Raw genomic sequence first — 17590 nt, 5'->3', positions numbered from 1 at the left:
TTCCTTTCTTCCTTCCTTCCTTCCTTCCTTCCTTCCTTCCTTCCTTCTTTCTTTCCTTCCTTCTTTATTATGTCCTTACTGTGTGCCATGCACTTTCTGCTGCACTGTGGGAAATAGAGAAGATATAGCAGACACTATCTCTAGAATCATGGATTTAGAGCTGAAAGGGATCTTAAGAGTAATAATGTTCAATCTCCTTATTTCATTGATGGGGTAACAGGCTCAGAGAGGTGGTATGACTTTCCTTTGCTTCAGTTTCCCTAGAGCAGACGGGTGGATAGAGAGATGCCTTCAGAGCCAGGAAGAAGTTGCTTCTATTCCTGTCTCTGGTTTTGTCACTCTGGACAAACCTCTCAGTTCTCTAGAAAATTCTCTAAGACTATAAATGGCACAGAATCTGTAAACCTGGGAGAGGGAATTTCCTCATCTTTCTCTGTACTAATGAAATCCCTAACCCTTTCCTAGAGAATCTTGTATGGATTTCTCCTTTAATGCTATAGCTTATTACCTAGTATTATACTTATCGATTCCATAATCCTCTAGTAAAATGGGAGGTCCTTAAGGGGTGGTGGACTTTGATTTGCATCTCTGTAATCCTCAGGCACAGAATAACGCCTTTATCACAATAAGCATGCAACAAATGTTTGTTGCACCATTTAATTGGAATAAAATCATCTCACTGAATATTATTCTCCTCTTTTGAAATTATTATTTGATTTATATGCTGATCTGTGTTCATATCAAATATTTATTACTAGACCCCAAGTTCCTTGAGGAAAGTGACTATATCTTACTTCAGTTTTATGTCCCTAGCAGCATGATGCGTTGCAAATAGCTGGCGCCTAATAAATGTGTCAAATGAATGGATGGTTTGGTGAATGGATGTATGATTGGATGAATGAATAAATGAACTACAGCAAAATGTAAAGGCTATAGATGAGTTTTAAAATAAGTTGTTTGGATTATATGTACTATAAGCATTCAGTGCAGTGAGGAGATGAAGTCAGTCAGGGAAGGCTTTATGGGAGAATGGAAGTAGTGAGACTTGAGCCAGACCTTATGGAGTAGAAGACATCTAGGTAGAGGAAAGAGAAGGGAACTGTATAAGCAAAGGCTTGAAAGTGAAAGTTATCATGTTACATCCAGCAGGTTTCAAGGACAAAATAGGTCCCATTAAAGGAAGTTTGATTTAAGTAACTGAAACAAGTGAGTTGAAGAATGTGATACACCCATACTCAGAAAATACTACCTTATCTCAGATTCTCTCTGCTTCTGAAAGAACAATGCCCTGGATCTTTGGGCAGATCCTTGATTAATATCAAAGCAGATACATGCTGGGAGGGAACTAATTCTATGGACTTCACTTTGGCCATGTAGTAACAAGGTCCTATGAAGGCTATTGGCAGGAAAAAGCAATTAAAAATAAAGAATTCACTTCCTTCTTAAATCCTTCCAAATCTGGCTTCTATTCCTTCCATTCTATTATTAAAAACCAAACCAATGACCTCTGAATCATCAAATCCAACAGAATTTATTTACTTTCCTGACATTTTCTTGTCCTATCTATACTGTTCAACACTATCGATCATTTTTATGATATTCTCACCTCCCTCTCCTTCTATGAAACTGCTACAAGCTGTCCTATCTCACAAAAAATTCCTTCTCTATTTCACTGACTACTCTTCCTTTTCCTCCCATCTAACTGTGAGGATCACCAGAAGTTGAACATTCAATCCTTTGCCCTTCTCTTGCTATACATCCTTTCTCTGAAACATTATCCAGTCTCTCTGAGTGAATATTTCCTCTAAAAGAATAATTCCCAAATTGGTGTCTACACTTCATATTTTCTTCCTGTCTTCTTCCACCTTCTCTTACTCCATGTATAACCAGTCATCAAGTCCTGTTGGGTCCTTATCAATGTTTCTCATTTTCATTGCTTTTCATTCTCAATGCCACCATCTTTCTTTCTTCTCATTACCTTGCCATGATATTGCTATAGCCTCCTAACTAACCTCCTTGTCACCAGGCTTGTCTCCTCTAATCCACATTGCACAGTAATGCCAGACTAATTCTTTGACAGTTCTGTTATCGTCACGACAATTCCTTCCTCTCCATCTATCAATGGTTCTCCATTACCTTCTGAATAAAGGCCAAATTCCTTATTTTGGCATTCAAAGATCACCACAATCTGGCCCTAGCCTAGTTCTTTATCATTATGTCATTCTATTCTTACACACATAAATCTGCTGTAATCAACTTTATTATTATTATTATGATTATAATATTTGTTTGGGTACATGGCATAGCTTTCTAACTAATTATCAGTTCACAGAGGGCAGGGACCTAGCCCTTCTTCATGTGTGTTTTCCTGTAGCAACTAGCATAGGGTTCTAAATACAGTAAATATCAAATAAATATTTCCTGAATTGAATTGTATCATCACAGTGAGCAAATGGTTCTTTATCATCTGCCCAGAAATATGTTTTGTTCTTCCCAATTCCCATAAAGCTTCTCCTTGACCCCTCTGGTCCATTCAGCTACTCTTCCATATCCCTCCTCTCCCAGCCCTTCTCCTTTCTGACTGTCTGGGCTTAAAATTCATGTCTCTACTGCATATAACCCTAGAACTTTCCTCAATACCTAGGATCTTCTTGCCTCCGAATAGCCTACCACCCTTTCAGCCTCTTTACCCTAGAATATCTCTTCTCAAGGCCAGCCATTCTTCCCCCACTGGTGAGTTCCTCCTAAAGCTTCATTTTTTTTGAGGGCCCTTATTTCTTTCTTGGACCTCTTCCTGATTTTCTGGACTTTTAAACCGTCTCTGCTCCACCTTGCTTCCCAGATCCCTTTTGTGAATTATCTTCCCTCATTAGAATATAAGCTCATTGAGGAAAGAGACTATCTTTCTTTTTGCTTGTGTTTGTATCCCTAGCACTTAGCATGCAGACATGGGGAAACCTACGGTCACATGTGGCCCTCTAGGTCTTCAAGTATGGCCTTTTGACTGAATCCAAACTTCACAGAACAAATCCCCTTAATAAAAGGATTTATTTTGTAAAACTTGGACTCAGTCAAAAGGCCACACCTAAGGACCTAGAAGGTCCTAGGCACTATCATTGTGCCTAGCACATAGGAAACACTTAACAAATGCTAGTTTCTTTCCTTCCTTTTCTGAGGCTGTTAGAGCAGTGGATAGAGTGCTAGAACTAGAAATCAGGAAAAGCTGTATCATTTAGCACAGTGCTTGGCACATAGTAGGCTCTCAACAAATATTTGTTGACTGATTTCCTTATATTTAAAATGAGAAGATTGGATTAGAGCATGTTGTAGATGTAGATTACATCTTGTAGATGTAGATTGTAGATTAGATCATCTTCCAGCTCAAAATTTATTAACCTTCATCCAGAAAAAGAGTTTATTCCTTTTTCTTCCCAAGTTTATTCCTTCTCCTAGCATCACAATTTCTGTTCAAAGAACCATCTTTCACCTGGTCTCTCATATTCGTTGTCATATATGACTTTGCCCAGACCAGAGGTCTTCCTACCTGCAATCCTTTCTTCATACCTCTGTCCAAATAATCTTTATTACACATAGATCTGGTCATCTCATTCCTCTGTTTACAATTTTTGATAGGCTCTTGAGGGAGCACCTGAGGCTATGCCATTTGCTTGGCCCTCCACATACTGGCACCATCTGGGTTTCCTAGCCTTATTTTATTCATTCATTCATTCAGTTTGTTTTTATTGTATCTCTTCTACTACAGGGAGCTGCAAATGAGGAACTTCCCTAACCAATGCAAATTGGTGAATTGTCTTCAGTTTCTAGTTACTTGAGACATTAATGGGTTACATGATTTATCCAGGATCACAAAGCCAATACGTCAATATATAACACAAACTCAAAAGTATCTTCGTCTCATAACATTTAGCCTAACATTCTAATCCACTAAGATCTCTTGGTATGACTTGTCCTTGATGAAGCCATGCTGGAGCTTTGTAAGTTCTACTTCCCTTTTAAAAGTTCACCAACTATCTCTTCAATAATACATTTGAGAATTTTTCCTCAAAGCAAAGTCAAGATTACTAGATTATAATTTGCAGACTGCTCTCTTCTGAAAATCAGTGCAATATTTGCTCATCTCTAATCTTATGGTACCTGTCTCATTTTCCATGATCTTTCAAATTATTATGGACAGTGGTTCAGTGATCCTATCTATTGGTTCTTTCAGAATTTGAGGTTGTAGTAGATCTAGGCCAGATGACATGAATTAATAAAGGGGAACTGGGTACCCTCTTACTTTTATTACTTATCTTGGATATCAATGACCATTTAGTCATGTTGGTTCTGTAATCTGCAGTCCCATTCTCTTTGGCAAAGAAAACAGAAATAAAATACCAATCAAACAGCTGTGCTTTCTCTCTGTTATCAGTTATCCCTGCCATATCTATCCCAAACAATGTTTCTATCTGTTTTGATTCTCCATTACCTCTCAATAAGGCTAAGAAAACTCTTCTTCATTGTATTTAGTTTCACTTGCCAGTCTTAGCTCATGCTGAACATTAGCCCTTCTGGAATATTTTGACTAGGATTTTCTCTCTCTCTCTCTCTCTCTCACACACACACACACACACACAGACACATGTGTACACATAAACATACATATACAGTACATATATATACATATATATGTATACATATATGCATATTTCCTGTATTATGTGATGTTGTTTGCATATTCTGTACATTGCTTTTTAAAAACAAAACCTAAGTTGGTTGACGAGGCACCCAAATCTGTCCCATCAGATAAATCCCATTTTTTTCTTCTCATTTTAATTGATTTCTCTTTTATCTTCAAATATTATTCTTAAGTTTTTCCCATCCAACCTGGGCTAAATCCCCCAGCATTTAATCCATGGGATCCTACTTATCTTGCCTCTAAACCCTTTGATATCTATTTTCTCAAAACCTAGGGTGCAAATCAGACTATGACCAGTCCTTTCCTCTATCATAAACTCTAAGAGGGAGTGATCACTTTCCACTGGGGTGCCAATCATTTCTACCCTGAGAACATCAGGTTCCTCCCCATTAGTGAGAATCAATTTCAAATGTGTCAGGTGTAGAATTTTTTTTTTTTTTTGGACATAGATCTACCTGAGCCAGAGGCCATCTTTCTCTCCACTATATCATCCTGATTCTTATCTCATGCCACTTCTTACTATTCACGCTATACTCTGGACATATCTCTGCTCCAACCATATAGTATGTTTTTTGATCTGTTGAATTCCTAACTATTCATTAAAGTTCAGCTCAAGTTTCATCTCTTTCTAGGAAATTTCCTCAATTCTTCAACTAATTATATTCTTAGAACTTACATCTTTTATGGTAGCATTGTGTTACGTTACCAGTAGAATATAACCTCTCCTTAAAGGCAGGGATTTCTGCTCATGGTCATTGTATCCTCTGCAGGTAGCACCATGCCTTGCTTATAAGGTACACTTAATAAATGTTTATTGAATTGAATTGAATTTTCAAATATAGTACACTTCTCATGGAATATTGCTGTCTTTTCTTCCTATTAGATCATGAGTTTCTTTAAGTCAAGGACTATGACCTGCCTAAATACTGTCTATCACTTAGTGCCTAAGATACCATTCTGCATATAGTATATGACCGATAAATATTTACTGATTGATTGGCTTTCTTGGATCTGTCACCATTTCAGTCAATCCACAATTAGGATTCTTTACATGAAACAACAGGAGCTCTGTTTAAAAGCAAAGCAAATACCATCCCTACCTCCACCCAGTTATGTGCCTTGCAGGAGAAAGATGTCAATTAAAAAAAAAAAAAAGAAAAGAAACAAGAAACAAAAAAGCCAATTAAAAACCACTCTGAAATAATTGCGTTGCCTGACTGAAAACAGCACCGCATTAGCCTGAGCAGACCTGGTCCTGAAATTTAGAAGAAAATTGTTCAAAAATAGAGTTCATTTACACTAGTCAGCATATACTTGTTTTCTGTGTTATAGAATGATTCTATTTTTGTCTCACCAGCTATCTCCTGTTAGAGAGTTACATAAATGAATAATGCATTTAATATGTCATTAAATGGGGCTGCTACCTCAGTAATAACAAGGAAACTTATGATCATATTGCACCTAAGCACTGATTATTACTGGGATGCATTTAGTTGGTAAAGCATTCTTCAATCTGCTGGGGGAAGGGGGAGAGGGTTTGTAATGCTTTGTAATGGCAAGGGAACCTTTGTATTATAACAGAAAAGGAAACATTCTGTAAATGCGCCTTTGATATTAAGGTAGGCAAAGGCTCATTAGTAAAGAGCTTCTATCACTTCAATATGTCTGATTTTTAGGTGGTATCTTCATCTCTCTCTCAGGATACTCCCCTGACACTTCCTTAGTTTCTATGCCTTCCTCTGACTCCATTCTGAAGCCCGTCTCCCTTTGGCTCTTCTTCCTCTCTTTAGATATTAAAAATAAGTTTGGTATGACATTGACAATCTATACACCCAACTTTGGGGTATGGTGCTCCTTCCTCTTTCAGTTTCTGTGGCAAAAAAAGGAGATGTTCAGTATACCCAATGTATGTCATCTATGAATCCAAGCACCTTGAGGACAAGACCTACACTGTTAGCTTGAATTTGGCTTAAAATAAACTGTAATGTTATATACATATCCTTAAAAGTATTTAAATACTATATAACATCTACTTCAACAACAAAAAAATTTTACTAAGTATTTACCACAAAGAAGGCACTGTACTAGGTATAAAAACTAAAAAGATGAAAATGGTGTGGTCACTGCCTTTCAGGAAACTATAATCCATTCAAGAAGAAAACATGGCCACAAAGAGTTATAATACACAGCAGACAAGGGAGGTCATTAAAGTTTTTCTGGTTTTTATTTTAGTGATTTCAAGTTTTTATTAAAAAGAAAAAGTCCTTAAAGAGGTCTTTCATAATAGCTTCACCTAACATTCAAAGCCAGGCACAATTTGGTGCTACCCAAGCTTTTCATCCTACTTATCATATATTCATTTCACTCAAACAGGATTAATAGTGGCTCATACATGTTCTTCATTACTTACCTCTGTAACTTCTATTATATGCCATTTCCTATCCCTTCCCCCAACTCTAAGGTATGCAAGTTTAAAAAAAAAAGTTGAGAATTTCTTATTTCAATTCAATGGGTTTCCTTTGTAATCATTGTGTTTTATTTTATGCAATTAAAACATTCTGAGAAGGGGTCCATAGGTTTCACTAGACCACCAAACACACACAAACACACACAAACACAAAACTTAAGAATCTTTGTATAGACAGTGAAGATACACAAGATAAATAAGATATGCCAAGAGAGCTCAAAAGAAAGGGCAATCTCATTTTCATTTAGGAGTGGGGCAGGGAAATTACAAAAGTCTTTATCATATAATAATAATAACAACAACAACAATAATATGATATAATAATAATAATAAAAATAAAAACAAATCCTTTTATCAAGGGGATTTGTTCTGTGAAGTTTGGATTCAGTCAAAGGGCCACACTTGCGGACCCAGAGGGCCACATGTGGCCTCGAGGCCACCGGTTCGCCACCCTGGTACAGGTGGCTTTGGGACTGTGTCTTGAAGACTAGTTGGGATCTCAAATAGTGGAAATACATTCCAGGTACAAGGAAAGGCAGTGGAGAGAGCCATTTTAGCCATTTTCTCCATGTCTGTTTGTGAGTTGTTTGATTAAATGCTGTGAAGTGACTGTCCTCTGTGGGATTTCTCTTGAGATGTCTGGTTGTGATGGAAACCAGGGGAAATTGCTACCTGCAAACAGATTAGCCTTTAGGAGATTACCATGTCTTGATATTACAAATAGGAATGATATCCTGCATTTGTGATTGCTAATTATCTTGACTGTGTCTTGGAAACTTGCAGTGCTGATTAGCTGGGCCAGTCTGAAATAGGCACATATAGATGATCAGAATGGAGATCAACACATCTAATAAACTGGGGACAGACTAGCCACTAATGATAATTGGCCAGCTGTAGCAGCCCTATAAAGAGCTATGGGTCCAGGACATTGCAGGAACATGTGATAGAGTTTTATCTTGTTTTGTTTTATAAACTACACAGATTATCTTCAGGTAGTATTTGTTTTAAGCAGGAAGAAACTTTAAAGATCATTTAGGTCTATCATTTTTTTTTTTCAATGAAGAAACTAAGGCCTAGAGAAATACTCTAACTTGTCCGTGGTCCTTCTTCTGAGTTGAGAAATCAATATAAAATTAACTCCATGCAAGATTAAAAGATGGCAGAAGAATCAAATATTTATAACCAAAAGGACAATTAAAAACTATCTAGTGTCACCCCTTCCTCTACTTCCCAGATGAAGAAACTGAAAGCCGAGAAGGTTAAATGATTTCCCAAACTCACACAGGTACTATGTGGTAGACCTACAATTTAAAGCCAGGTTCTCTGATTCCAAATCCAGTACTCTCTACATTAATGTACAGCTGGTTATCTCTGCCATATATGCATCAGTATGAATAAAAGGGGAGCAGATATAAGCTGGCCTCAGAGCCAGGACAATCTAGGCTGAAGTCTTGTGATTGACTAGCTTTTTCACCCTGAGCAAGTGTCTTAACCTCTCTGTGTCCTAGGCCATTCTTAAAGATTGTAAATTGTAAAGAAGGTGCCAACTTGCCTTAGTAAATGGTTTCCGTATTTGTGAGTTCTTTGTTACATGAAATCTCAGGTCTTACATCTATCCTCTGTCCTTTGAATAAGCATAAAATTAGTTCTGTACCAATTAAGCTTTGAATAAGATCCTCCAGAGCTCTAGATCTAATAGAATAGGTACCATGCCTGACCTGTTAGATTTGTTAACAGATTATAATAATGCCAGAAATACAATATTGAGTCAGTTCTCAGGCTGTGCATTCCAAGATTCTGTTTCTGACTATGGAAGGCATCCAGGTGCCTTTTTTGATACAAATCTTGAAGTTTTACCATTTCCCCAAAATGTCCTTATAGCAGCTTCCTTAATGAGGCATTATGGATATATCACCCAGTCATTTATATAAATCTTTAGAATATATTTATGGATTTACATAAATAGATGACATCCAGCAGGCATCATAAATCATACATTTATATGTTCAGTATGTTCTCTGTGGGTTCCTCCAGACTTAATATTCCTCTAGTATCCATTAGTAGAAGAGACAGAAGAGTAGTTATAAGGTAACATTTGAGTATCATCTGTCATGAAAAGTTCCCTGGATTAGTTCTCAGGAAAGTTGCATGCTAGCCCTGGTAAAAACGACTTCTCTACTATTGGACCTTGGGAAATTATTTCCTTTTCCTAGGCCTTTGAATTTCCCCGATGTCCGGAATCTCTCTTTTTTTCACCTCTATCCTTGGATTCCTGCAAGATTCAGCTCAAATGCTACCTTCTACAGGAAGTCTTGTTTCCTCCAGCCATTCTAAGGATGCCTTCCTTTTGCTTCTTCTGTATCTCATATGTACCCATTTATTTAATAAGTTGTCTCCTTTCTTATAATATTGGTTCCCTGAAAGAAGCAACTCTTTTTGTCTTTTTGACATTCTTTGTATCCCTAGAATTTGGCACTGCATGTCACAAAATATGTGCTTGATGATTAAAATAAACTCATTATCTCTATTATCCATATCCTTCCTATTAAATTACTAAATGAAGGAAAATGGACTCATGTGATCTAAACCATAGTGTAGTTCAGATTAAGATAATTGAAGAATGTGAGCAAACGTCTTTCACTGTGACCACCAGTAGGCTCCAGGCAAAGCTGATCCAACTATGGTAAGAAAGGTCAGAAAGCAACACTCAAGGGAAATTGTAACTTTATCTGAGTTAATATCCTGCAAATCAATAAGCATTTATTCAGCATATTTTGTGAGCAGGATTCAATGCTATAAGAAATACTCTTTGAATCCCCACTACCAAGATTGCTGAAAGCAGTACCATGTTAAATTTCATTAGTTACATGTACTGTAGTTCAGGGTCATTATTCTTCTTGATGCATGCTGATTAATTGTGTTTGGTGAAGATCAGACTGAATACTAATATGCCTAAAGAGTGCTAAAAATAGGGCCAACTTTAGAGAGAACACCTTTTATCTGTCATAGGTGTCATAGTAATATGGTTTCATGAAATAATAGACTTAAGGAGAGAAGGCTAGAGAAGAAATTACTTCCTTGATCTCCTGAGTCTGACTCTTTCACCTCTGTACCAACACTCTTCTCTCACCATGCAGATGTTTCCAGTCCTACAGACTCTCCTCTAATTGGTGAGCTCCTGCTAGGCATCACTCTTCCATAAATTGCCTAGGCCGTTCATGCTCACTTCTCTTCTGTTTTTACTCCTGATTCTCTAGATTTTTCTACTTTCTCTCCATGGCTTTATGACTGTCTCCTTTGTTTCATCTACAACCACTCCCCCTTTCCCACCCCACCCCCACACTCACTTTCCAGATTTTTTATTTGTTGTCCCTTCCATTAGAATATAAACTTATTGAGGGTGAGTACTGCAATTTTCATTTGTATTTGTATCACCAAGGCTAACTGAAACACAATAAAGACTTGATAAATGTCTGTCTGTCTATCTATTTATCTATCTATCTATACTTATATCTACATATGTGTGTGTGTGTGTGTGTGTGTGTGTGTGTGTGTGTATGTATGTATCTCCAAGCCCTCATTAGGGCAGTTCACATTCAAAAACTTTATTCTGGAATGTTATTATGGCATGGAGGAACCCATAGCGTAACTATGAGTTCTCAAAGACTATGTCAAAGAATTACAAACTCTGACAGGTTCTATTAAGATGGAAAGGCTCTGAGTACATTCCCAGAAATGAACTGTATTTTATTTTCAAGAGCCAGCCTAAATAAATCCAGAGAAACTCATTACCAATATACTGTCTACTAGGTGATGAGTTGATTGACTATAGTGATTCACCAAACAGAAAAAAAAAAACGAAATGCAAATGGCTCTTAGTTCTGTATGGTCCCCCTTCTACTTCTACAGTGATCATGGCAATCCCAACTTGATATTTTTGAACAAGCTATTAAAGTAGAAAATTAGGAAAGAGAAAAAGGAGCCAAACTCAACATGGACTCTCATTATTTCCCAGAAAAGTTCATTGCATGTTAAAATAGCCACCAGACTGAGGAGGCCAAACGAGTCTACAAACCCTCTCAACCAGGGTGAGCGTGATCTTCTTGCCAAGCAGATATGGCAGAAGAGAGAAACACTAGTCCATAATATAAACTCATGTGAAAAATTGCAGGGAGAAGAATGGAGAGAAGCTATGAACAATACTGCCTAAAAATAGTGAAAAGCAGTAAGAGAAAAAAAGAGGTTTTACAATTTGGTACAAGACCTGATTAAGCCAGATTTTCTTCATAGAAATGGAAGAACAAAAGATGCAAAAGATAGGTCAAAATTTCTATAAAATTGTTATTCTCCATTGATATGGACAGTGGAACAAGCAAATGTGGGCTTAAATATCATAGTTCCAAAATGCTGTTTAAGAAAGTAGAAATGACTTTAAAAAAATAAAGAGTTGTTAGATATGACCATATAATATATATCCTGAAAAGGTACATGGTGATGGTGGTGACACAGTTTTGAGCATGTTAAAGGATCAATTCTTATGGTATCTGAAAGTTGCTAAGATGCCAAACAACTAGGAAAAAAAATAACCTCAGATGTTATTGCTACACAAACAAGGAGATCTAGAGGATATCAATAAATACTGATTTATATGACTACTTTTCCATTGCTACAAAATCTTTATGAAAATAATTTACACATGTATCAAGAATATCCTTGGAACGGACAGGCTCTTGCAAATGATATTTTATAGAAGACCATGTCTTTATAGTCATATGATGAACTGAAAGGTGAAAAGAATACCAAATTCTACTGTTTATTTTTTGTTGATTATTTAAAAAGAATTTGACTTAGGAAAACAAAAATGAGGCCTGGAAGACTCTCCTCCAATACAATGCCTCCTATGCATATGGTAAATCAAACAAGATTCTTTGATAGCTGCTATGACAGCTTTCCTTGATAGTCCTTTAGTTTTTAATGTATAATTTTATATAATAATACATTATAATATATACTATATTAGTGTATAATATATTATTATATAACATATATAAGATTATATATAATATTGATCTGTTAGTATATGTCATATAATAATATATCATTATATAATAATTGTATAATAATGTTAATATCAAGAGAAGTCCAACACAAGAGGTCATAAAATATCCAAAGGTGTTTGTCACTTTATGGAGGACGACCGTATGTGCTATCCAAAGGCAAGTAGCTGGAGATGTCCTAAAGACATTCCTGTTTATGGATGACATTCTCAGGACTGCCTCAAATCCCAAAACATTATAGGACCTACTGAATGGGATCTATACTCACTTGAAATAGTTTAGCCAAACTATTAGGTACTGTGGCTTAGTGGAGAGAGTACTGGACTTGGATTTAGGAAGACTTAAATTCAAATTTTAACCATAATTTTTTGAAGATGTGTGACCTTGTACAAGTCACTTAACCTTTCACAGCCTCAATTTCCTCCTCCGTAAAATGAGTATATACTGAAGTACTATATAGTACCTTTTAGTGTACTTGTCACTCTCAAACAGGATATACATTTAAAATGCTTTGTCAGTTTTTAAGCACTATAACAATCTCAGCTATCATCATCATCATCATCATCATCTATACAGGAAACCCAAACAGATAAAGAATCACTATTGTCCAAACTATGAAATGCAACTGGATGAACATTAATATGGTTCATTAGAACATATACAGTATCCCAAAACTCTTAGTGCAATTTTAAACTTTGATAACTTAAGAAGTGTATATACTACAACCTTAAAAAAGAATCCCAACATTTGAAATGTTATTTGTGTATATTTGTTTTAAATATTGATTTTCTTATTAAAATTGAACATGATCACTATTTTGTGCTCTAGTACATTTTCAAGCTTTGTAAAACTTTGATAATCTGCTGTTTAGCTACTAAAAGGATTTAATTTGTAATCCTAATGCTCAAATCATCCAAATGGTGGGTTCTCATGCATATAAAAATTTTAATGTGACTCCCCCCCAAGAAAAAAGTATAATGAAGATAGATCAGATGATCGAGATAACCAAGCAAGAGGACTTCCTCTTCCAATTTGTCAACATGAGAAACATCGTCAAGAAACTGCCGCACCTGTGATGCATAATGATGGGGTGTTCTGTCTTGTTAAAATTTAAAACTAATTATTCAAAATTCACAAAAAATAAGTATAAGAAAATTAAATACTTCAATTTTCAATATTTTTAAAAGTTTATATGTAGTACGTATACTTCTGAAGTCTTTAAAAAAATAAAACTGCACTAAGACTTTGGGTACATGTTATGTTTTATATTGATGCTATAGGTATTGAATGGATTAAGCCCAGAACCTTATAAGAGAAACAGAAGATGAGACTGACTTTCAGAAAGTGTGGCATTTTCAACATCTCTAAGAATTTCCATCAAAACACCACCAACATATCTTTTTAAGCTTGCTATTCCCTAGGTGTCACTTAACCTGTGAGAGCTCTAGGCAGCTTTCTAAGAGTAAAATTACATTGCAGAAAAGGTATCAACTTACATTTATAAGATATTTCTGCATTGGGAGTGCCCTATACCAAGAAAATCCCAGATCTTGTCCATTTTCCCATTCTTTTAATGATGCTGTATTTTTAGAATCTTAGATTATCACAATTCCAAGGAATAAAAATTATTTATTAATCTAAAGGCAATGGAAATATGCATGGTAAATAGGCTAAATATATGAAGAGGTTTGTATATCAAGTGACATAAATTATATTATCAAAAATGTGCATGAATAGAAAAGGGGAGTGAGGCATAAGTGACTGTCCATGTCTGTCATTGGTGCTCATGAAACATCAAGAGATCTATAGCAAAATCCCTGATATATTTAGTGGACTTTTAATGGAAAATTTATAGAATACTATAGATAAGAGTTACCTAGGATGAGAAAGTACTGATAAGTTTCTATCTTCATCAATTTATGGATATCCATTGACATACTGAAATTCATTTTGCACCATTTTCCTCTAGATCTGTTAATGTTGATGTGCTGAGTTTCTACAACTTGTACTCATTTATCAGAATCCCTCAGTAAATATTTCCACTGTTTATCAAACAAGAGCCCTGAAGAGCAGTCAGTTTGCTATATAAACTTCTTATTGGTTGCTTAGCATTTTCTGTAGAGAGATGCATACTGTCTCTATAGAAATACTATAGAAAAAAGTTCCTCTATATATATTCTGAATAGCATCCTTAACTCATTTAGAGATGGCTCCTAGGATGATCACAAAGCTAATATTAGGAAAAGAGCTGCCCCCTGGAGAAGACTCTGTTGGGTTGCTTGAAATGAAAAAACAAAAACCTTCATTTTTCAGTGCTTAAATTGTACTTCAGTTGATTTCTTAATTTAAGCTTTTCTACTATGTGTAACTTTTTTCTCTGCTTCAGAAACAATAGGAAATAAATATTTTACTGGACAAAAGTATGTATAAATGTGTCTGTGGGTCTATATGTATAAACTGACATAATTCCAGACATTTAGAAGATTTAGGTGTACAAAGGAAAGCTAGCTGGATTTGAAGTCAGATGACCTGGGTTCCAAGCTGTGTACATTTGCCCAAGTCACTTAACTTTTCTGGGCTTCAGTTTCCTTATTAATAAAATGAAGGGTTTGGGCTAGATGGTCTCAAAAGTCCCATCAGTTCTTAAGCCATGATCCTATGGTCAATGGAGAAAAAAGACCAGAATAAAGATATATCCCTATACATCTGAGTATATTTAAAGTCACATTGACCAAACTAACAATGATCCCATTTTATTCCCTGTCAATACTTCTTTAGGTCACCTGCACATCTCTTCTGATGGAGAACTAAGTTACCTTCTGATGGAGAACTAAGTTACTCCCCTCAATGGGAGACCTGAGGTAATAATTTATTTTAAATTCAGCTGGACAATGTTACTGGTACCAGAGCTCAGGCCCAGTGCTAAATACTGAAGGCAAGTTCATAACATCCTTGGCACAGCATGGGCCCATGGTATTCGAAAATACAGAATCTTCTCTTTGCACTACTCCTTTTTTAAACAGAACTTGAGTTGGTTACAGGTATTAGCAGGTAGAAATGGAGCAGTGAGGCCCTTTCTGAAAGTGACTACTTTAGGTCTCTGTCTTAACTAATGATCACTTGATTTGAAGTGCCTAGTACTTGGCCAGGAAGAAATCAATCACTGATCAATAGGGCATTCTAGCTCTTGCTCCAGTCTGACAGCCCTTGTGTGTTAAAATGATGACTCTGGGGTCGATGGCAGGTGTTTTATCAAGGGCTGAGCTCAATCATAAATCCTCATTCCCCAGTGTACTCTACACTGCCAACTCTATGAGTGAAAATCTTGGGAAAGGGGCATAAAATTAATAGCTTCCCATAAACAATTGAGCTAATTCCTCCTGGGTCAGGCCTTCCTATGGAATATCCCATGATACTGAACATAAGGGAAAGTACTCTAGGGTCTAATGACAGGCCCTCAATGTCTTATGATTAGGTATAAATTCAGGGCCACTTAGCATACTAGCTTATGGATGTACTTTGCTTTAAGCAATAGAATGTTACTGAAAAGTAGTATGTTAAATTGCTATAAATTGAATCTACAAGTATTTTTGTAAAAAAAAATAAACATTTTTGGTAAATTTATTTTTAAGCAATTGGGAAGAGTTTTGCTATTTAAAAAACATGTTGACTGAGACTTTGTATAAAATAAAGAATCATTTTATGAAGAGATTAACCACCTTCTCATTTTTCCTTAGGGTAATGTACATCTGATTTAATCTGGCTTTCTTCTAAAGTAGTTTCTTTAAAGTTGGCCACACCTGAGAAGTTTAATGTGGGAAGCAACAATCTAGAAACTCAGTCACAGGTTTTCCCTGAACATCACATCTCAGATTCGGAAAGGAACTCAGAGTCTATCTTGTTCAACCTGTACTTGGACAAGAATTTTTCTCTTTAACATCCACAACAATTAATCTTTAAGTGTTATCTTTCCAGCGTATGCTTGGAGACCAGTAGTGAGAAGAAACCCACTGCCTTCAGAACCAGTCTTTTTTCTCCTTGTGCATTCTTTTCTCTGAAGGCTGGACTAGCCCCAAACTTTGAAGCTTAAACAGACATGCAAACGTGTGAAATGTGCAGTGCTTTTGGTTGGATCATGCACATTGTAAAACTTAAATGTTACTTCTCCCATCATTTATTTATTCATTTTTGCATGACCCAGATCATGGTATTTGCATGTCCATTGGAAACTGTGATTGTCTAATACTGCTTCATAGTTTTACTTCCCATCTCAGGCCTTTCTGTTTAGCAACTCATAGCTCAGGTAACTGATCTCCGGCTCTCATGATGGCTTGTGACTTCTAGTTTCCTTTGTGAAAAAAGTCTTCCTGACTGATGGCATTCTTTTCTTCTTAACTCAAGAAGCCTCAGCCTGTGCCATAGGGCACTTCCAGGCTGACTCAGGGAGGTACATTCCTCTAATTAACTATGTGACTTTGAGGAAATCACCAGGCCTTTCTATTACTTCTTTGTTGATAGGGCAAATAGGGATAAGCCACCTCTTCTACCTACTTCATAGAACTGAGGAAAGGATAAAATGTGGCAGAAGAGATTAAGTGATAGTATCAGATCTATGCAAAGAATTATTTATTACTATGATTACCCAAAGATCACATCACACTTCTTTATATGCAATTGGGATCTGACAATTGTCAGATGAAAGTTGCACTATAAATGCAAAGCACTGCTGCATTATTAAAAGGGACAAAGTCAAAGAAATTACATTACACTGAAACAAGTCTTCAAATGCCCTTTGATCAGGAGCCCAGCTTCCAGGCACCAGCTGAACACAGCAAAGGTCAGCTTCTCAAGGGCATTCCATTAGCCCACTCACCCAGTACTGTTGAGGTAACTCTGTCCCAGGCTGCAATCCTTTGATAGGGAGGATGGATTGAACCAAAATGCTGGCAGGCACTGGCCATTGCTGTGCCGCTCATAGCCATAGTCACTGTGAGGGAAAGAGCACACGGAAATCCTTTAAGACACACAACCAAAAATGTCTTCTTTTATCATGTCAATTGATAAAATTAATTATGTGCTGATCACCTTCCATCTGATCATTCATTCATTCAGGAAACATGTAGCAACTATGTGGAAAACTTGGTGCTAAGTATCAGATGCACACACCCACACATAAATATACACACATATCTATCTCTATCTATATCAGGCCTGCACAATATACAGCCTGCAGGCAGTATGTCGTGAAGGCCTGTTTTACATTCTTTACATTTTTCACGTGCTGCACAAAATGCTTTGGCAGGCTTTATGTTGTGCAGGCCTGCTATCTATCTATCTATCTATCTATCTATCTATCTATCTATCTATCTA

At 36.4% G+C, this 17590-nt stretch overlaps 1 protein-coding gene across 1 annotated transcript in view; it reads right to left on the bottom strand.

Annotated features, from left to right (window-relative positions):
• Positions 1-17590, bottom strand: part of SORCS1 (sortilin related VPS10 domain containing receptor 1) — a 700512-nt gene that overhangs the window by 86157 nt on the left and 596765 nt on the right. The window contains exon 18 of the mRNA XM_027852142.1: positions 17094-17207. Coding sequence (XP_027707943.1) covers positions 17094-17207 — 114 coding nt within the window. The remainder of the gene's footprint in view (positions 1-17093; positions 17208-17590) is intronic.

This window comes from Vombatus ursinus, unplaced genomic scaffold, assembly GCF_900497805.2.
Source record: "Vombatus ursinus unplaced genomic scaffold, bare-nosed wombat genome assembly UNPS02009205.1, whole genome shotgun sequence".
NCBI classification, from domain to species: Eukaryota; Metazoa; Chordata; class Mammalia; order Diprotodontia; family Vombatidae; genus Vombatus; species Vombatus ursinus.
Note: the sequence above shows the minus strand (reverse complement) of the source record. Positions and strands in the feature narration are given on the sequence as shown.